This window comes from Aythya ferina (assembly GCF_964211825.1).
Source record: "Aythya ferina genome assembly, chromosome: 21".
Lineage (NCBI taxonomy): Eukaryota > Metazoa > Chordata > Aves > Anseriformes > Anatidae > Aythya > Aythya ferina.
Window position 1 is genome coordinate 2704919 of NC_140319.1, and position 21586 is coordinate 2726504.

Consider the following 21586-nt stretch of genomic DNA (forward strand, 5'->3'; position numbering starts at 1 on the left):
GACCCTAGAAGGGAAAATCATGAAATGCCCAGTGAAGACCCAAGCAGGAGACTGCTTCTTATTTCCCTGGGTGTTTTGGGAGGTGCTCAGAGTTGAGTCAAGCTCCATGGGTTGTAACTCACCCTGAATGTCACCCAGGTTTTGGCCTCAGGCACTTTGTTCCCCCACGTATTTTGGATTTGCTGTGAAACTCACACTCGGAGCCCCGTCCACTTCCATCAGCTTCACTCCGCTGCCCAAGACTGCCTTTGCTTGTCAGATTTTAATTGCTTTGTTAGAAGATAATTATGGCTCTTTCATCACTCTGGCTGCTCTCTGGGCTTTTTCATTTCAGATTCAGCTCTCGGTTCAGCTCCTTACGAGAGGCTCTGAAACTCCCAAAAACTTTCCTGCCAGTTCCTCAACCTGGCTCATTCACGAGTACCTCCAGCTGTTCCCTGGTTTGGGGATTTGGTTTCAAAATGCATTGCTTAGATCTCGCATTCTTACAAAGAGCGCAGCACTGAGATTTCTATCCTAGGCATCGTAGTTAACCTCCTTTGCCCGAGGCGATGGAGAACTGTAATACCACCAAGTGCTTTGCAACCAGCCTGTGCCAGAAACACGACTGCCTTCTGGCTGCCCTCTTTTTCGTGACACCTACAGAGCGAGGCATTGTTTAAAACCCTTGTTATCGGCCTTGATGTACCCAGGAGGCTTCTTTCTCGTGCAGCTTTTTACTGAGCCATCCTTCTGCTCAGGGACTTTGTCACCTGCTCCCAGTTACCAGCGCTGTTTAGCAAGCAGAGAAAGTCAAGGGGCTGAACAAATGCAGCCTTTTTCAGTGCCCATGATCTGTTCACCTTTAATAACTCAAGTCACCGTCTAACAATAATAAGCCCAAGCATCCACCCATTTCCGAAGGTCATCCAAAGCTCCAGAGACTTGCCTTCACTTCAGAAGCCCTTCTCTCTTCCTTGCTGCCTTTTCTTCCAAGCTCGTGTACAGCTTCTAACAATACCTGCCTTCGCTGTGAGTTGCCTGTGGCAGCCTTCAAAGGCTGGACTTGGGTCTTCAACATCTGTACGGCTCTATGTAAATGCTAGCGTGAAAAAATGTGTTTCTATTAAAAAAATATGTACCTATACACCGTAACCATTCAGTCTCATATCTCCAAAATGCCATCTCTTACAAACACTATAACCTTTTCGAAACTATTGACTTCAGATTTGCTCCAGCAACATGCCAGGAAACTCAACTATTTCTATATTGGAACCACATTTGACCACCAGTTCTATTTTCCCTTAGTTCCAAGCGACCACGTCTTAAAATAGCCAGAAACAATCCCGTTAATACATTTGAGGCACTTACTCAGGCCGCAGGAGCTCTGCTTTCTCGGAAGAAGGCTGCTTGCTGCAGAGCATCCTGTGCAGAACTGAAAGCCACAGGACTTTTACGCACCAGAAAACAGGACCCAGCCAGGCAGACGGGTAACTGCAGACAAACTCCGAAGTGTTCAGCGCTGCCACCTCGCTAACCAGAAACATGGCCCGAATGCCCCAAAATACAGTTCAGCAAAGTTATTTCCCTGTCTCGCTTTGTATTGATCCCAGAGTAATTGAAAACTGACGCTCGGGTCCTGGCCAGCGCTGGCTGCGTTTGCAGAGCGTGCACAGCCAGAGGCAAGCCGAGCACGCAGCTTCCTTCTTTTCCCAGAAATTCCTCTCACCGTGCACGGCTCCTGCCCACCCTTCTGCCTCTTCCCCGTGGCCAAGGCTTTCAGGCTCTAACCTGCCACCCAGCCGCATGAAGCCCTGCTTGGCCCCTCTGTTGAGGGCACCTCTTCAAGCAGGACAGCTTGCTGCTGAGTTCTGCAGAGCCCGCTCACCCTGCAGGAGCCAGGCTCTGCGCCCCCTGCCCTCCCAGCGCTGCCTGGGTCTCGCTCCCAGCACCCTGCCTGGGCAGCCATCTGCTTCGCAGCCAGGGAAAGGCAGCTGGGATCCAGCAAGAGCTGCAGCCAGAAGGCTAAAGAATTTCTGCTTCAGCCTCCTGGCCTGGTGCTAACCCCCAGGTTTGTTCTCAGCTGGTCGTTTTCCTGCATTTTACAGAGGAACATACGTCTACACCTCTATTCCTCTGCTCAAAGCCAAGGCCCTTTTGCCATTTTATCGCTTACACCACAGAACTAGAGTGCCCAAGCCCTCAGCATCTCCCTGTATCCCACTGCACGGACACATCACCTCCACAGCTGCCACACTGAACACACAGAACTGCTCCCTTCTGAAAATGCCATTTTTACTGAGCTCTGACGCTGTCCGATGGGTCCTCCGCTCACTGAGAAGCAAGGCACCATCACGTCTTACTTCTTTTTGTCCTCTGCTTCTGTAATTAACCCAACGTGGTGGCCAAAGCCTGCGTTGTATACAAAGCACCTGCACCTCGTCGAATAGGAAGCAGCAGTTTCCTAGCTGGAATGCCAGCACCTGCCTCTTGAAGCTCCGTAATCCCACTAATTGGCTCCTCCTCTCCATTTTGCCTCTAAACGTATATTCTGAAGGGCGAAAAGAAGTGCTGCCACCTGCTACCACTTCTTTGCGTGATTCCCAGCGGATTACTTCTACGTATTTATCCTGAGCGGAGAAGCTGTTCGCCCTCCAGGTTTATTCCCCACAAGCAGTGGGTAATGGGCTCCGTCCTTGCGGGAGGGCCACGTGTGGGTCCTGGAGCTGCTGCCCGCACGGCCCCGCAGCTGCCGGCACGCTGGGGACCTGCGAAGCCTTTAATTATCCCCCTTTCAGTGCATAAGGCAAACGCTGCCTCTGAGCACATAATATATTATTTTAGTAGGCTGCCACAAGAGATCTCTTGGAAATATAACTTAATTCATGAGCTGACATAGGTGTGTGCTATTTATATGATAACTTACAGCTTTCATAACGTTGGCCTGGTCCCCAGGATTTGGGAGCTGATCTGCAGTTTGTTTTCTGTGAGTGCTTGCAGACCCCGGGAGTGTCCCCGGCACTGGTTATGCAAGCAAAAAATGTACACACGTATTCTCCAGAAATTTCAAATACCTCACAGAAGCTTTTAAATGAAAAGGTGTGGGCTCATCAGATGTGTCCGTGGGGGGAGGAAGAACAGAGAACAGAAAATAAACCTCATCAATCACAAAGTGGTTGGCTTTAAATAAAATTTCTGAGGGATTTAGCGGCCCTTCCTCACAGCTGAAGTCACACGCTGTGTTACCCCAGCGCAGTACCCAGCTCTCAAGTTAGTTTCTTAACAGTAAATGCTGCTGGCAAAACAGCTGCTGATAATTCTGGTACCCAAACGTGGGCTGATGTTAGTTATCTGCAGGCACTGGCAGCCCTCACTGCTCCAGGCAATTGCTTTCGGGTGAATTTAGGTATTACCCTCTTACTGCCACGCTGGATACCAGCAATGTTTTAGCTATCAGAGTTTCTTTCAAGGCAAAACAAGGAACTCACTAAGAGCCATTAGCATGAGCATCTGGAAGGTTTTTTGGGCTGCTGCCCGTTCAGCTTCGCCTCCTGTGGGGCTCAGCCCCCAGCAAACTGCTCGGTAAGCAATGAAACTGCACCACCGAAAGACACGGCAAGGCTCCTACCTGAACAGAAACAGACTTCTGCACAAGGCAGAAACTTCATTTATGCACAGCAGAGATTCTCCCAAGTGTCACTGCCATAGTTGCTCAAGTTGCCTCAAAAAATGTGGTTTGGCACCTGCAGAACCCCACCGCTTCTCAGCTCCTGAATGTCTTACCCAAATCTCTACTTCCCTCTCTGCCTCCAGAACACAAAATGCTTTCCAGTACAGTAGCTGTTCCTATTAAAACCGGTTGGGAAATCATCCCTTCATGCATATTTAAGAACATCACGTCTGTGCATCTGCTGTAGATATGAACCTTACTTTTTTTTTAAATTAAAAAAAAAAAAAATCCATTAAAAAAATAATCAGCATTTGCAAAACCTGTTTCCCCTCTAGAATGGGCTCCCTAATAAACTCAAAACATTAAACGCCCCAAGATAGTTTATCATCTCTTTTCCATGACCTTCATCTAACTTCAGCTTTCAGATCCAGAGTAGGAGTGAGTTATTTTGATTAATGATGATTACTTCTTTGTCAGACCAGTAAATCAACTAAAATAAGAAACTCATACCTTGAAAAATTTAAAGGAGTTGCTGCCAAGTATTTTTATAAGGTCTTTATTCACTCTCCATTGTGTGCACTACTCTCAGATGTGCCACAACAAAATCCCTTGCACTATCAATCCCCCTGCCCCCTTTTGCAAACATTGCATTTTTCCTCTGTTTTCAGCGGAGCAGCTACATTAATATAGCTGTAGGACTGGCTTCTTCTCTTGTTTGTGCAGAGTCATCACCGATCACATGAGTAATGTAAGCGCAGCAGTGAGATTTGGGTCTGCTAATAATGTTGGATTTGACAGCGAGGGTTGCATCAACAAGATGAGCGAGGAGAGCGTAGTTACTCCATGCAGCATTTCGCTGTAAACATTATTTTAAAACCCCTTTAAGCCCTTTCTAAATATCCCCTCTTCGGTTCTCATTTGAGATGAGCACATACACAAAGCCTCTGTTGCAGTACCTGCTACCAAAGCCCGCTTGTTTTTCCTGCAGCACACAGCAAGGTTTGGCCACCTGTGCTCTGTGCAGAGCTCACTCCTCCTCTCCAGTCCAGACAAAAGATCCGGGTGTGTGTGGAGGATTTGGCAAGGAACTGACCACGGGGCACTGCTGGCAGAGCAGGTCCACGGTTTGGCTGCAAGGACAGTGGCTGCTGATTGCAACAAAGCTTTGAAGCCTTTTTTTTCCAAGTTTAAACCAAGCACTCAGGAGGAATTTGGCTTTTCCTGCTGCACCAGCTTTACTGGGACAGCAGCGTGGCAGAGAGTGAACCTGGAGAAAGAAAGCCTGTGGAAGCGAATGCCTACAGAGCAGCAATTATTTTGATTTAGGGCTCCTTCACCAAGGAGGAGAATTAGGAGAGGAAGATAGCAGAGCACTTCCCAGATAGCCTTTTCACTCCAGCTATTAATAAAGAAAGGGCTCTGATGAATCCTGCCCAGGGAGCAGAGAGCCTGGAGCTGGGGGGGTTTGGTCCAGCTCACACCCAGCAGTGTCACAGCCACGGCAGAGGCAAGCGGCCACGCGGAAAAATTATAATTACGCCTTCAAGTCCATGCATTCAGATGAGCAACAGTGTCACTGCCACAGCTTTTTTTACAGCAACTCAAGTGCATTATTCATAGGGGTTTTAACAGGTCTGTAATCATGGGGACTGCTTCCTTTACCATATTTTAGTGGGGACTGCTAGCGTTAGGTCAGAGGTTGGACTCGATGATCTTGAGGTCTCTTCCAACCTAGAAATTCTGTGATTCTGTGATTTTTAACCACACGGGAAGAATCCGAGGACCGCTTCAGCTCCTGTTTCAGACCGGATGTCGTTTGTGTGAATGCAACTTTGCACGCTGAAAGAATTACTTTAGGAAATCACAGAGAGGCTGAGTTTTGAAAATATTCCCCAGACTTGGCTTCTGTTTGAAGAATTTCATCTGGTTGAGTTCAAAACAACTCTGAAGCTGCTTGCTTTGGAACCGCAGCCCTCGCCAAAGATGCCGAGGCTGCTACACCTGCCCTGGGAAATGTCCCTCTGCTTCCAAAGGTCCCTTTTTGGTCTTTCAGCTTTCAAAGCTGTCACAGAGGGTAGCAATGGGGCACATCAGCAGCGATGTTCCTGCAGCACTGAGCGAGCTTTAACAGCGAGATCTCCTGCCAGCTTCTTGGGAACAAGCCGAAACATCTCAGGTACACCTTTGATGCCCGTGGATCCAGGGACGAGAGGTGTCACAGGTCGTTCCTTGCAGACAGCTGCATTTGAGCACGGTGATGGGGGCTATGGAGGTTTGCCAGAGATGTGCAAGGGGGTGGCAGGACGTGCTCAGAAACACCTCTTGGAAAGGGATTTCTCCCCACTGCTCCCTAACAAGAGAAGTTTTCAGCAAAGCACCAACACCAAGACCAGGATCTGTACCTTCAGCGTGGCTTAAATAGAGCCCAGCATTCACTGCAGAGGAAGCTATGAATTTTGTGCCTTTTTTTTTTTTTTTTTTCCTTTTTAATCAGGCAGCTAGCAAAAAATAAATCCACTGTGCTCTGTATAAGCAATGTCAGATGAGAATGCTGTTTTCATGTGAAATCTTGGCGGTGTTTGCCAATATAAGACAAGCATCAGCCACAGATGTTAGTTAAGGACATCTTAATGTTGTGCTCACTGTGCATTCTGCAGCCTAATTACACTGCCTTCATTATTAATAATGTACAAACTGGGGAGTAACAGTTTAGGACAGTTTTCGTTATTTTATTTGGGTCATTTGCAATGTAAGACTAAACCAGACAGCTAAAAAGGAAAAAAAAAAAAGGAAAACGTAAATCCTTATATGAGCAAAGATTGTTAAAAACATGAAAAAGAGAGAAATAGAGAAACAGACCTTCTTCTTATTACCATTATGCCAAAAATAATGGAGACTGACATCATTTGGAAGGGAAAAGGGAACAATTGGGGAATATTAAGTAAGACTCACATCACATGGTGATTCTGCATTCCTCTATGGAGAAAGACGGAGCAAACAGAGGCGATGCATGCTCAGCCTCTGGCAGCCTGCAGCCAGAGAGGGAAGGTCACACTTGAAAGTACAGCAGAAGCTACCCTGAAGTCAGCTGGAGCAAAATTTCAAAGGGGGCAGCACTCCCTGGCTTAGGGGGGATGCATTCAGTTTGTACCTTTCTTTTCTTTTAAGCTGGAAAATTAAGAGATCTTGACTTCCCCCAGGCTACCTCTCTCTGCGTTTGTTCCTTTTACAAATGTGCTTGCTTCTAACTGTTAACGTTGCTGCTAGGCTATTGTAAGAGTCCTAGAGCAAACGTCTTTTTAAACTATTGCAGGAAAGAATGGAGATTAGAAAGATATTTCAAAAAGGAAACCTTACTTTTTTGGCTTTCACATAGTACATATATTCTCTTTCCCTGAAGCCACTTCTGGGGAGATTTCTCATGCATAAATAAACATTAACCACTAATTCGCAGGCAGTGCAGGAAGTATTGTTTTAAGAAGAAACCAGAAAGACGGCCACCGGGCTCACATCCATCACCAGCCACTTGTACAGGCCTCTCGTTACTTTTTGCAAATTAGGGAACGGCAGCAAGAAATCACGCTAAGTGCACCAGCCACCAGCTCGCCCCCCCCGCCCCAGCCAAACCCTCCCAAATCAGACATACAAACAGCAACGCCCCGATGAAAAACCAGGTGATGTGTCAGCACAAAGAGGTTCAGCACTCAGGCCCCACCACTCGTTATTTTGTCTTGCTTCATTGCTCCGTGGTCTTGCTTAAAGAAAGCACCTGCAGCAACCAGAAGGTGCTGCACGCACTCTCAGGTCAATGGGGATCAGTTTAAAGATGGCTTGCAACAGACCCCTTTTACAAGGGACAGTTAAATGCTTATGTTATTAGAGGAAAATTAAAAGGAATTAGGCTCTGGGCTGCTCTGGGAGTGCAGGACGGAGCCATCCAGCTCTTCTTCAGCATCTCCCCCCAGTGGCACCACCGCTCGCTTTCCGCAGCGCAGCCCATCCTCTGCAACCCAAACCACGGCTTTTGCTGTAAATTTGCCCCTTGCCGAGCACCAACTTTTGTATTCGTTATTTCGCAAGGTCTTAGTTAACACCATTGCTCTGCCCTGCCTCCCATGCCAGGTTTCAGTGGTTTCACCTTTCATGGCAGTAGCAGCGCGCGTCCCAGCAAAGGACAGCCGATATCTCTGACAGACCTGGTAACCTCTCCCTGCGAGCTCTTTATTTACGTGGGACACATATTCAGAGCCTCCACGTTTAGAGGTGCTGTGTGCTTGAAATCTAATAAAAGTTTGAGCTGGGTGACTGAGCAGCAAATTATTGGCTTTTCCGTAAGAGCCAGGCGCTGCTCGCCAGCGAGGAGGTTAAGCAGAAAGCGCAGGTCACCAACTATCAACCTCCAACAAAAGAGTTAATTAAATTCAAATATCAACAGGAAAAAATAAATAAATTACGCTTCGCTTGTAACAAAAATTTTCATGTAACATTTAACTTGCAAAAAGAGCGCATGATTCCATTGACGTTAATATTAAACTGGCATGGTTTTGCTTTTCACTTAATCACCAAGCAACCAAGGAAGCAGGAGAAGGCAGGCTATTCAGCAGCAGTCCCACGGACACGTCGGGGGCTGAATTCTGACACTGCACCATTAAAATCCATGGAGATTTCCCTGAGGCCCCCATGACAGGAGAATCAAGGATGCGCAAACTGACGTCCGATTCCGCGGTAATTGGTCCCAACTCCATTCCCGGTTCCAGTCCCACTCAAAGTCTTTTAATTCGGGGAAGAGTTGGGCAAAATGATAGCACCAATTAATTGCCAAGAGGTACCAAGGTGCATTACTTGATATTTATTATTAACAGCATCTTGTAAAGCACTTTTCATCCAAAGGATCCCCGAGCTTTTACACACATTAATTAATGAAGAGTCTCACACCACCACTGTGAAGTTCGTATTATTCCCAACTCACGCAAAAACGAGGATAATGGGAATTAAATTACACCCTCACATTTACATAACAAATAGCAGACACCTTTTCCCAACAGGGGAAACAGAAAAGTGGCAATGGGGTCTCACAACGAGCAAATCCATCGCCTTGCTCTGGTGATTGGAGAGCAGAGAAAATCGAGGGAGTTTGTCAAATCCTGGTGCAAGTGAAACCACAGCTTTCGTGTGCTGATGCTTTCTTTGCAGAGCAGCTTCGCCTAGGGCCTGGAAGGAGTTAAAGTATACAGGCCTGCAACATCTGGACAAGATCTGCTGCCAGGGTTAACTTCCAGGGCTGTTTTGAATATTTTTGCCTCTTTCCAGTATCAATAGCAGGCCAGCATTCTCTTCTAAAAACCAGCTCTTCTATCAGCATTAGCTTTCAGAAACAAAGGGGCTTTTGCTTGCAAAATCAGCTCGCTATCCAGCATCCGAGGCACAAATCTGGAGAAGGAACTTCATCTTTCTCAAGCGAGAACTCAGAGCAACTGTTGATACATGGGGAAAGAATGCAAACACTCAATCTCGCAGAGCCATTAAATATTTATCAGCCTTTCGGAGACACAAATACCAGCGTAGAGCTTGGCTGGCTGCGTGTGCAGCCCGGGTGGGCTCAGGCAGGCAGCGAGCTTGTGGCTTCGGCTCTGGGGGAACTGCTTTGGGACGGAGCTTGTGGGCATCCCAGCACCTTATTACCACAGTGCAGCACTGACAGAGCTCCCTTTGGGGGCAAGCAGTATCAAAAAAAGAAAAAAAAGCAAAAGCTATCAGAGGAGGCAGGCTCGATGCAGCCAGGCGAGCCCCCTGAATTTGGGGAGAGCCCAGCTCCCAGGGGAGCCCCCATCTCACCTTCCCAGTTGCACAGGGCACAGCAGGACCGTCTCAGCAGGGATGCTAGCAGCACGCCGTGCAGCATGAATGTCTGCAGCCTGCTTTACACCAGCTCCATCCATGCCCATCTCGAGGCAGATAAGGATGACGACACCTTATCGCCACGGGCTGTCCCCCTCTTATCTCTGCCTTCCTACAGGCTTCTCGCACCCAGCTACCGAGTGGTGTTTGGAGAGAAGAGAACACGTTTTCCCCGAGTTTTCATTTCCTTGACTCATTCGGAAAACAGAGCAGGGGACAGAAAGCTAGGCAGGATTTTCTGTTCCATTTGTTTGCTCCGCAATTGGTGTTTTCTTTGCTTATTAGCTGGAAATCTGCATTGCTGATAAACCACTGCGATAGCAGATACACTCTAGCCTCCCTAATTGCTCCTTCCACATTTATGAGGATACTTTTCATTTATCTCTCATGAACTCTAATTAACGCTTGCAGAGGTTTTACACACACGCTCATGCATGCACCCCCCACCCCCAGTCATGAATATACATCACTTCTTAAGTGACACGGGATTGCCATCGTCTTTTCTTCCGCATTTACCAGGTCTCTGTGGCTGAAAAGCTGTCTTTGGCCAACTGCTCCTAGGTGGGAGAGCCTTTGCTGAGTGAAGGGGTTGGGCAAACGGGGATTTTGGAGTTGTCTGGGTGCAGCCTGGATTTGCAATGCCCGCTGTCTTCAGGGATCTGGATTCTCTGTGAACTTCCTCTTTCAATTAGTCTTGGTTCTCCGTGACTTCAAGAAAGGCATCTACCTTCCTCCAACCCCCTCTCTGTTACAGACACACACACATATGTATGTTATTCCCCATGAAGCACAGTGCTGGGTTGCTACACAACATCCAGGTTCGACTCTCTCCCCTGGCATGACCTCCAGACAACAATGAAAACATAAAAGTCTCCATTAATTTATAAGCAATTAATTGAAAAACAGAGCTGTGGAGAACCTCACTGCTGCACTCTTTAAACACAAGGCTGTATCTTCCTGTTTGTAGAAGGGATTCTTTTTTTTTGAGTCTTTCACTCTTGCAGGGTTGCAAATATTGAAAGTATCTCTGAGCTTTCACTGATATCAAACCTAACTCTGAATAATGAGCATATTCCAGTACCAAAGGAGAGCAAAATAAGAGAGAGGAAAGGAAATCAGAGGCAGCCCGATGACACTGTACTGAAGCATCTTTTACCTAATGCATTACTAACAGCCCTGCTCTTGCAGCACTTAGGTGATGGCAAATGTAATATTGCTTTTCAGTACTGTTACCCAGCGATATAAATATTTTCTTGCAGTGATTGCAAGCAGGAGAATCCATCCATTGCATAGCAATAACACGGAGAAGGCAGAAGCAAATGAAAGCCAAGTCCCTGACTTATGGTCCCAAGCAGAAACCTTAGTGAGAGCTTACCCAAATGTCAAGGAAATAAATCTGTGCCCAATTCACAGAAAAGGCAGGCAAAAAGAGGAGAGTAGGATGGGATCACATTATCACTGGCCACTCTTTGATTCCCAGTCCCTTTGCAACAAACCTGACACGTGCTGGCTTCCTTGCAGGATTCCTCCCCCGTTTGCACACTGCAGCACCGCAGCAAAGGGATGGCAGCAGCCTCAGCAGCAGCACCCATCCGTGCAGGGCAGACCAGCCGAATTTAGGTTCCCTCCATGTTCGGTACGGAGAAGGATTTAACAAATTCAAAATGTCTTTTTTTTTTTTTTTCTCCAGCCCCAAGGGAGGATGGAAGTGGAGGCTGGCCAGGGTACAGCGGTGCCTAAATGACCACAGTGACCCTGGGGTGACAAACCTGCTGAGGACAGACGTGCAGCCACAACTGCTCTGACTCAGCAGGCTGATAGCACAGGTTGGGGTCAGCAAGAGTGAAACGCTGGGTGGGCTTCCTGCAGGCAGCATCACCCCCAAGCCGCAGACTTCAGCATCCCGAGGAAGCCAAATATTCAAGCAGTTGGCCGTGTTGTAAAGCTTCCCGACGGATTCTGCATTAGAACTACGTAAAATGCCACATAAAGCAGGCCCTTGGCAGTGATGTGCACAAATAACTGGTGACTCCTACTTTGCCTGCCTTAAACTTTAAACAAATGCAACCAGACATCCATGTGCAAATTTCCCAGTTTTAAATACTCAGAGAAAAGCTATCTTCAGATCTGTATTAGCTTTGCATTATTAACTGGCAGATGACATGTGAGGGGTTGGTGTGAACCAGATGGGCTTTTGGCCTCCTCAGACAAGCACCAGGAGCTGCACAAACCCTGTATTTTCCTCCGTCCAGACGGGGGAAGGAAACCACCCCACTAACTAAATGGCATCAGACATTTTGGGAAGTCTCTCCCTTCCACTAAAACAGAGGGACAGAGAAAATCAGCCTCGAGAAACCAAACCCATACGACCCGATAAATTGCAGGCAGTTCAAAACAAGCGATGAATAATAAGCAAAGGCAAGGTGTGACGTTCAAAGGGATCGTGGCTCCTGCAGGCCTGGCCGTTTGTGGATACCTAACGATGTGTGGGGTTGTGTTGGCAAAGGCAGCAGCATCCACGTTGCTGCGCGCCCAGTATTTTAAGGATACCTTTGATCTCCCTTCATTATACAGCACATCATTCTCCTAATAGATTGAGCTACCAGAAGCAATCCACAAATCAATTTCTCTTCTCCCAGACCATGAAAAGAGGCAGCGGGTTGTCAGGTACACGTTTAGGGAGAGGCGCCACAGACTGGGTTCGTGTAACACATGCTAATGATGCCATTAGAGACAACACGGGCCTTGATGGAGCTTGCTAGATGCCGCGTTTTATCTTCTCCTTCAAGAGAAGTGGGAGTCCTTTGTGCTCCTTTTCAGGCTAGCCCTAGCATGATCATTAGAAGACGGGTTGCTGGCTTGGAAGGGGCTCAGAAGATTTCTGCTTATGGAAATGGCATGACAAGATTAATTTAAAAAATACAGCGTGTGCAACAGCAGGTTTATTTTTCACTTTCCCCTGTCCTGATTTTATCTGATGTTTTTTTCCGAGCTGAACCTGCTTACAAACTGTGAACACTGCCATGCGTGAACACCAGGTTAAAACTGTACTTTATATTATTCGATAGAGGGGAATTAATGTCGCATCGACTTCTGCATCCCCCACAACACATCAGTGTGGCAAGTATGCTTTCAGAACTCAAAACAATTCAAGTTTATTGAAACAAAGGGTAAATTCTGCCTTCCCATTTCTTCCTGCAGGTACTAATACAGCCCACTCGCATGAAAATAAAGGTCACAGTGTTTTGTTCCTAAAGCTTGGTCTGGTACAAGTCTGAAGAGCAGATGGTGGAAAGCATTTAACTAGCAAGCACAATATTGCAACAACACGGTTGGGTTTGTACAATAGGCCTCTGTAGAAAATGAGAATTATTTTTAAAGGTCAGCTGATGCAATAGCAGCACTGCTACCCGTCTTGCAGCTACTATCGCCGCCGTGTCGGTAACTGTCTGTCTGGGAAAGATGATGGAGACTGCTGAAGAAAAGAGTATAATTTCAAAGAGCTCAAGAAATTATGTTTTTTTTTTTCTGGTTGGAGGCTAATATATATATATATATAAAAGTAGCTGGTGGGATATCGAATGGTTAGAAGTCACTCATATGAAGGAGGTTTCTCCTTTTTGCAAAAACTGAAAGGCCTCCTCTCACCTTAAATCATTAAATCACAGGACCCCGGTGTCAAACTTCAAGGGCTCATGGTGGTGATTTTAAGCAACAACAACAACAAAAAACCTTCCACCTGTAAATGAAAAGCTTCTTCCTGATAAAATTTTGGGGCAACATCTGTAGTATTCTGTTAACAAATTCATCCAGCACTACCACCTGGTTTATTTTCTTTCTTTATGTAAGAATGCAATGAGCCCCTCAGCAGGGATGCAGTCAAATATCTCTACATCCTCATGCTTGCTGAATTACACCTGGTCCGCCACTGAAATCCAATTAAATCTAAGCCGGCTGCTCCACACTAGGCTAATCCTATCTTAACTCATTATTCACGGTACGTCCACATCTGAAAAGTCCAGTCCACACCAAAAGATTGCATCTCTGAGTATTCATCCCTGCTGCAGCAGTGCCCAAGTGGGCCCCGATGACAATCGCACCTTGTCGAGAAAGGAAATGAGTGAAAAGACGGCAGTTCTCCCAAAGAATTTTAAATCCACTTGAAGTCAATTCAACGCTTTATGGAAGTAGCTAAATGTTCAGAACTTCCTGAAAGCTTGGCTTTTAAGGTCAGGCCTCCGGGAATATGAAAGAGTCTGTTTTTTTTTAACACACGTACTTTCCAATAAGGGAGAATATTAACCTACCCGAGGCTGCTGCCGGTGCATGGGTGCACCTTGTCAATTCATTAGACAAATACCTTCAGCAAACCGCTGGATTAGATCTGCTGCCTGTGACGCAGCCCTTAGCATTTGGGTACCTTCTGCTCCACACGTGGCACGTCTCTCACAACAGCAATTAGAAACAGAAAGTAAAAGAAAAAAAAAAAAAAAGTAATTTAGGCATTGCTGAAGGAAGATTTAAAGTTGGGAGGTGTAATGGATTCTAGTCACGTGTCTCTCAGAAGCAATAAATCCTGCTGAGGGAAACGTTGGAGGAAAAAACACTGCTCGGCTATAAAATTCTACCTCTGAGGATTATAAAACACCACGCACAGAGCAAACATCCTTCCCAGGCATAATAGGACTGTCAGAAGTGATTGACAGCAATGACAATCTATCATAGAAGGCCGTACCCGTGCAATAGCATCCTGCACGGGGCTGGCTGGCAGAAATGAAATTGTTTATTCATCCCTATACTGTGCGGAGGCTGGAACATGTCAGAGAGCGTAAATGTACCTTTCCTCCCGATCTGCTTTTACACAGCAGCGTTATCTAGGTACAGCTTTTAGTTCACGTAGCATTACTCTGTTTCCCCCCTGGGTTTCTCCCCTCTCGTGCCCTCCGAGCAGACTGCACGCTGAGTGCTCTGAGGGAACACGGCGCCTCGACACCCCCGCACCGGCACTGCCAAAATCCCGACACAAACAGCAGAAATGAGCAATCTGGAGGCAAAGCTGCAGCCCCCGCCGAAGGGAGGGTGATGCTCCGTGGCTGGCAGCGAGCAATCCCTCCCTCAGGGTGTTTTCGTGATGAGAAAACCCTCCCCGGGCTGGATGGAGACCTCCGGGGTCAAGATCCCCGCAGACTGCAATGACTTTCATTAAATTTCTGTCTTCCCTGGGCAGAATCTGAGCTGACGGCCTCTACTGAGCTTATTACCTGTCCCCAAACGCTGCTGGGGGATCCTCTCCACATCCCATCCTCTTGGCCAGCCCCCAGCAGCAGCTCTGTGCTCCACTCGCCCACGCTGCTCTGCAGTGACATTGGGTAGGATCGATGCAAAACGTTTAAGGCAGTGCCAGATCTCCACGTGAGGATGCCCCGCTGCATATAGGAGGAGATGGCTTTCTGTAGGGGCTGTTTCTCTGTTCTGCCTTTGCCAACAAGTGACCTCCAAGTGACAAGTCAGACAGGGAAGACAGTTCTTCCGAGAGTCCATCACAGAAATAAATATGCTCTAATGAGGGGACTGGGCTGACACTCAGCAGAAGGGAGCCCAAATTCTGGCTCTGAGATCACACAGCTGTGAATCCTTGAGCAAACTGCCCATGGCTCTGCTGTGGCTTCTCTGCTCCCCACTGGGGAGCTTTGTCTCCTCGTCATCACGGATGGATGCACACAGCCCACAGCACAGCCCCACCGAAAATTACTCTGAGCATTTGTCCAAAGTGGAAGACCACTGGCCACTGATCAGTTTTGTGATTCACTTTAAAAAAAAAAAAAAACACCTACCCAAGAGCAAAACTAGACCCTTGGTGGACTCCTGGGCTGCTGGTGTTTGGAGTTACAAGATTTATACAATCTCTCTCCACATCAGAAACACAGCACTTTGAGGCAGTCACCCCCAAGGGTGTGTTTTAAAATCAGCACCACAGAAGTGAGGACTGCCCGTTAACCACCACCCCCTGCATCAGCCGATTCTGCTGGGTTAGCGATCCAGCTAATTCCTACCCCAAAATTCAGCTGGATGTTCTCTCCCCAAACCACCTGCCAGCCAGAACCAGGCCCATGCCAAGGGAGAGCTGGAGAGGAAGCAGAAGGGCCAAACCCTGGATTGCAGCTTATCTTTGTGCAGAGCCTCGCCCAGCCTGGTTTAATGCCCATCCTCGTGGGCTGGGATAATGGGAAAATGGAAGGAAACAACTGTGCTGGTGACAGTTTTTCCCCCTTTGTACTTAGAGCCCCAGGGCGACGAGCATATGCTCTCCATGCACAGCCCTGTGTGATGCTCCTCTTTGGGCAGCTTGCTGCCAGCCTTGTGTTCCTTCTGTTCCCCAAGAGATTTATTTCATTGTTTTTTTTGGTATCTGATGTTGTCATCTGTTCATTTGTCACCTGTTCAGTTCCATCCTCTTGCTCATTGTTGCTACTGCCCACCTTGTCGTCCTTCCAGCTCCAAAATCCCAGCCCCAACAAGGCTCAGTCCTGCCTCAGAGCAGACCCAGGTGCCCCACGGGGATGCCATGGCACTTCCCACTGCTGTTGGCATTTCCTTCACCAGTCACCCAGGCGGTGCTTTGTATGCATTTAGGACAGCTAACAAGCACTAAAGCACTTCTCAGGAGCTAAAAAAATAATTCCTGCATAAGGAATTCTTCCATAGGCACTTTTTGCCCCATATTTATTTCATCTGCAGCATGCAGACGCCTGTCAGCATCTGCCTGCTCTCACGCCTGACTCTCCAAAGGTATTCCCACCTGCAGCACAGGCTGCGTGTGCAAATCCAAATGCACAGTTTAACCCTTCATTTTCCTCACTTCACAGGAAAGAATACCCAAAACTAAACTACAAGTCACTAACACCAGGGATTCCCAGCTTACTTCTTGCATGCAACAAAAGCCCTATTAGCTAAAGTAATTAGGACCAAAGGCCCTTGAAAGTGAGAGAGACGGGTAAGATAACCACCAGGCTCCACCTGGGAGAATATGGGAATAAAACATGAAAATGTGTGGTTTTCTCTGTTTGCATTTCCCATTTAGGTACTTGCAAAGAGCTGGCAGTGAGTCGCAGAAAACTGAGCCCTGGGGACCATCTGGTTAGCAGAGGTGTGGCTAATTGTGCTGATGCCATCAGCACCAAACCGGGCTGGTAACTACAAGGGCAAACTGGGGTTGGCATGGGATAGTGATCAGGAAAAACCCTGGGTAAGATTATTGTGCACACAGCACAGCTAATCCTTCCAGCAATAATCTCCTCTGCTTTTATTTTCTTGTTAGGCTTCTCATGAGAGGTGATGGGCACAAGCTGCAATATGCAGAACAAGAAAAATCCCCCATGAAAGGGGCCCAGGAGTGGAGCTCTTGACCCTGGAGAGCTGTGAGTGCGAGGGCAGCATGAGCCCTGCTGGAGGGCTGGCCACCCTGCCTCCCCCACCAGCTGCCATTTTCCATCTAGGCTTTGCAAATAAAGACTACAGGGCAGTATAAAAAAATAAATATATATAAAATAAATATTTCAGAGGGTCTTTTTTTATAGGTTGAAGGAAACACTCCAACATAATAAACCTACAGAGGGAGAGATTTTGTGTAGAAGCAGCAAAGACACGAAGCAACACCTGCGCAAGATTTCCTGACTTTTAACTGACATTTTGGAGCTGGGCTAAACCGACAGCTCAGCTGCGTGTCTGGCACGTCTAAAAGTGGCATCAGCACAGATGCGTAGTGGCAAAACGATTTTCTTCTGCTTGGGCTGACACTGGATTCCCATCCACAGGTATATCAATCTCCAGCCCTAAATTTAACACTAGCCCATCAAAAGTTGCTCCCTGCACTGAGATGGCCTTGCTGCAGCTGTGTGTTCTGGAAGCCCAAGTCTGTTTTAAACACGTCTCAGGGACTGCTTTGCTCTGCTAAAACCATCCCTACAAAGGAACTGCTGCCTCTGGGTCTGAGAAAAGCACCTCTGTTGTTGTACCAGGTGGTGGTGCATTGATTTCGTACCTGTGCGTCCATTAAGAGGTGCCTCATCAGCATCATGGCACTTTTCAGAGATTCCTTCTCGCTGGGCAGAAAGGCATCTTCGTCTTCGTCCAGTGTTTTTGACTTGTTCACGATGAAATGGGAGATCTGGTCGTTCAAGGAGTGCAGTGACTCCACAGCTGGGGAGACAGAGAGCAGAAAGGGGATGAAAAATGCTGGGGCAGCCCAGGCCATTTTCTCTCTTTGAGATAAGGATGGGAACAAGATGCACTTAAATACGTTGACATGGAAGCGTTAGCTGCAAATATTACTCTTCATAAATTCATCTGATATTAGTGTTCACAAAACCCCAGCTGAAGCTTCTGTTACGAAACAAGCCTGTAAGCTTTCTCCCCTAAGATCTGGCAAATCTAAAGAGCAGCATTGCATAGCCATGAAGAAAGCAAATTGCTCAAGGTCAGGTAGCAGGTCACTGCTAGAATAAAAATACAAAAAAATTAGTCTCCTGGCTCCCAGCTCAGAGACCTGCTCCCTGCATGTGCTGGGTCCCAGATCTTCAGACCACACAAAAGGCACAACCAGGTAAAAGTGGCTTTTTATTTATTAGTCAGGGTACCACAGAGTAAGACTATCAACTACAATAGCATTTATTTTATCTCTGCGTGATTATCAGTGCTTGAAACCCTGTTAATCTTTAAAATTCTCCCTCCCAGGGTCAAACCCCAGGTATCCTGTATGGGATTCTGCCCCCAGTCGTGTGGCAGCACATCAGAAATCAGAATCGCCATGTTCCACACAAGTCCCCCAGCAATTTTATGCCTTTTATGATGCTGCAATTTATACGGGCTCTAACGACACGAACTAATGACAAAATTTATCTCTGCACAATGCAAACCTTTGCATTTCTGCCCATTTGAAAAGTCCGTGACGCAACCTGCTTTCAAACCATCGCAAGTGGGGAGCTTTCATCTTTACTGGAGGCTCATTAAACAAATGAGGCTCAAGTAACTCTTCAGAGTATTTTCTTTCTGCCGGTGTCTCGCGCAGCAAAAGCCCTCGATAAGCTTGTGGCTGCCAGCGAGCTGAGCCGTGCCTTGGATTGCAGACCCTGCTCTGCTCCAGCTGCTTCTGCATAAGGCAGGGCGTTATTTAGGACTCCCTGACAGACTGGTTTCAGGAACAGCAGGCAACTGGAATGCATTCAACCTAGTTCTGTCCAAGGAAGATCTTACCATGAAATTCAGAGTAGCAAGGATTGGCCAGAAACCTATTCAGGAGCAAAGCTTGCCCAGAGGGTCCATAACAGAGCGGGTACATCTGCACAATGCAGGGGTGAAGGCACAGAACCATCCTCACCAACAGCGTTTGCTTTGGAAGGACTGAACGCCCCAAAACAACATCTTCCTCCTGCACAACAAGAACATTTTTCTTGCTTTGCTGCCCTGAGATTAAAGCAAAGGGAACTGCAACAAGGGCTTGCAGCGTGTCCAGTGAGGTCTGCGTGCTGCCCTTCGGTTCCTGGTCTCCTTCCACAAGGCACAAGTTCTGCACCAAAACCCAGGACACTATTTTCATTTAAAATCCCCTGGAAATTCCCCGTGTACACTGTCTGTACTCAGCCAGTGTTTTCTCCTTCCCAAGGACAACTGCTGTGCTCTGTCCATACTGCTAGAAATGAGGGTTTGCCAGCACAAATGCTACAAACCTCTGCACATCGGGCAGGATTCATACCACCAAAGGGTGCTGGTGTGATTTTTTTTTTCCTCCAACAAAAATGGAAGTAGGGAAATAAAAGCCACACGGAGCTTTAGCCTTCTTAGAGAAGTTTTATTTCTTGAGAGGGAGAACATCAGGGTGCAGCATTCCTCTATTCACGTGCACACAAGGATTGCTCCAGTGCCGTACAACTTTCCAAAACTGCTGTTTTACCAAAAATCAGATGGCCTTTGAGCAAAAATGTACATTTTCCTTCGCTAAATAATAATTTAGATTATTATTGGGGTTTATCCCCAGCACTCTTAGGCAGTCCCCCAGCTCTGCCAGACACCGAGTCCCAAAAGCCGTCGTCCCAGCACCAATGCACGAGCATTGAGCCCGTCCCATCCCTCCTGGCCTCCTGAGGACAGATTGTTTTATCTAAAGTTATTTTAACCTCCTTGTCTGAAGCGACAGCTCCATGATCCCCGTTATCTTCCCTTTTACGCTTTGGGAAGTTCAGTGCTGTTTGTGCAGCCTGGGGCGCATTGAGCTCCATTTGCCTGGGGGGCAAATGCTGCTCTCACTGGCAATTCTCCAAGTCTAGAGAGATGCCACAGATACCAGAAGAAATATTTCCCAGAATGAATGCAGAAAAAACAGTGACTTGTGCTGATTCTGACATGTTGACTTGGGCTGATTTTATAAGCATCTGCCTGTGTGCTATGTTTAAACTTTGCTTACCAAAACACGCAGACAATGGAAGACTATCTGAAAACAAAGCAGTCTGAGGCTTCTTTGGGGAAGTAAAACAGGAGTTTCTGAACCTCCGGCTACCAAAGCAAAACCAAAACAATATAAATAAATGTCAACTTCCGACACGTGTTCTGGGAGTCCTGTGTCACAGCCTCCCATGATCCCTATCACATAGGCAGAGATATTTGATGCTCCTCATTCAAATCAAGAGGAACTCCCTGCCTCGTACACACAATCTAAGCAAGAAGGCTAACGAGGCAGACTTCGCATCCCTCTCGATGCAGTAACTATTTCTGCTGAGCACCACTTCCCCAAACCTGGCAATTTCTTTGCAAATACATAACACAAAATTTAAAAAAAATCTGACTATGGACCTAAGTACAAGCATGGGTATGTTCTGCTCAGTTTCAAAGGTACTTCTTGATGCCTTTAAAAAAAAAAAAATCACTGTTTTCCCTCCCCATATCAGTCCTCGTGGCTTCAGGTTGATAATACATCAGTAACGCCATGAGCGAGACAAGCAGCCAAGTAAATTTACAGCTATCAAAGCCCCATCAGCTTCCCAGCTTCTCCCACTCCAATTTTGATGTTTCCTCGCTGTGAGGACCAATTTCAAGAGGTGAAGAAACCGTAACAACTCTCCGTTACTGCTTCGACATCACCTACGAGATAAGAGAAGATGACATATTTCGGGGGGGCTGCTTTTTGTGGCCTCTGCCATCCAAGGCACTGTGCGGCACGGGTTTTTAGGCAAGGACCATTTGCCACCCCCAGAAGCCAGAGCGGGTCATCAATGCTCTGCTGTTTTTTTTTGCAGGACACTTTAGGTCACAAATCCCCAAAGGATGTAAAGGGGAGAAAATAAATTCTTTATTGCTTTTTGTCAGAGATGAGGGAAAAAACACGCACACGTGTCTAGGTATCCACGCACATTCACGCCAACAGCTGCTTCGAGAAGAGGCTGAAGCAATTAAGTTGTTCCAGGAGATCCCATTTTACACTCTCCAGCTACTGCCCAGATGAGTGTAAAATAAACTGTAGATGATATAACCTGAGATCTACGGACAAAAGCCAGCAAAGTCTAAAATTAATTCTCGCTAGCGGGACTGACTAAATGAAAGACGACACACACGGTAATAATTTTAACAAGGGACACGGAGTAAGGATCCCTGGGCTCTTCACCTGACTCTGCAGCAAAAAAACTCAGGAAGATGTTCAAGCCAGACTTTTCTGCAAGCAGTCAGCACTTGTCACCGCGGCTGGAGACGTGCTCCCTCTGAGGGAAAAGGCAAAAGGCACACGGAGTGCACCGATCCTTTGAAAATCTGTCCCACCGAGCACAGAGAAGTCTTTAATGTGTGGGCTGCCAGGGAAAGCCTGCCTCTAATGAGGGTTTCTGACTACCCAGCGAAAGGCACTGATGTGTGTGGGCAAATTGTGCAATTCATTATGGCCCAATATTACAAAACAGCTTCTCGAGTAACAGCTACGGGGCTGGGTTTGCGGAGAGGAAGAAATATTCCAGGCGCTTTGGGCCTTTCCTTTGCCACCCTCCCGACTCTACCCAC

At 47.1% G+C, this 21586-nt stretch overlaps 1 protein-coding gene across 2 annotated transcripts in view; it reads right to left on the bottom strand.

Moving 5' to 3' along the window:
- Positions 1–21586, bottom strand: part of KAZN (kazrin, periplakin interacting protein) — a 182065-nt gene that overhangs the window by 112997 nt on the left and 47482 nt on the right. For both annotated transcript variants that reach the window (XM_084495195.1, XM_084495196.1), the window contains exon 2: positions 17589–17746. In XM_084495195.1, the coding sequence (XP_084351321.1) occupies positions 17589–17746 (158 nt within the window). The remainder of the gene's footprint in view (positions 1–17588; positions 17747–21586) is intronic.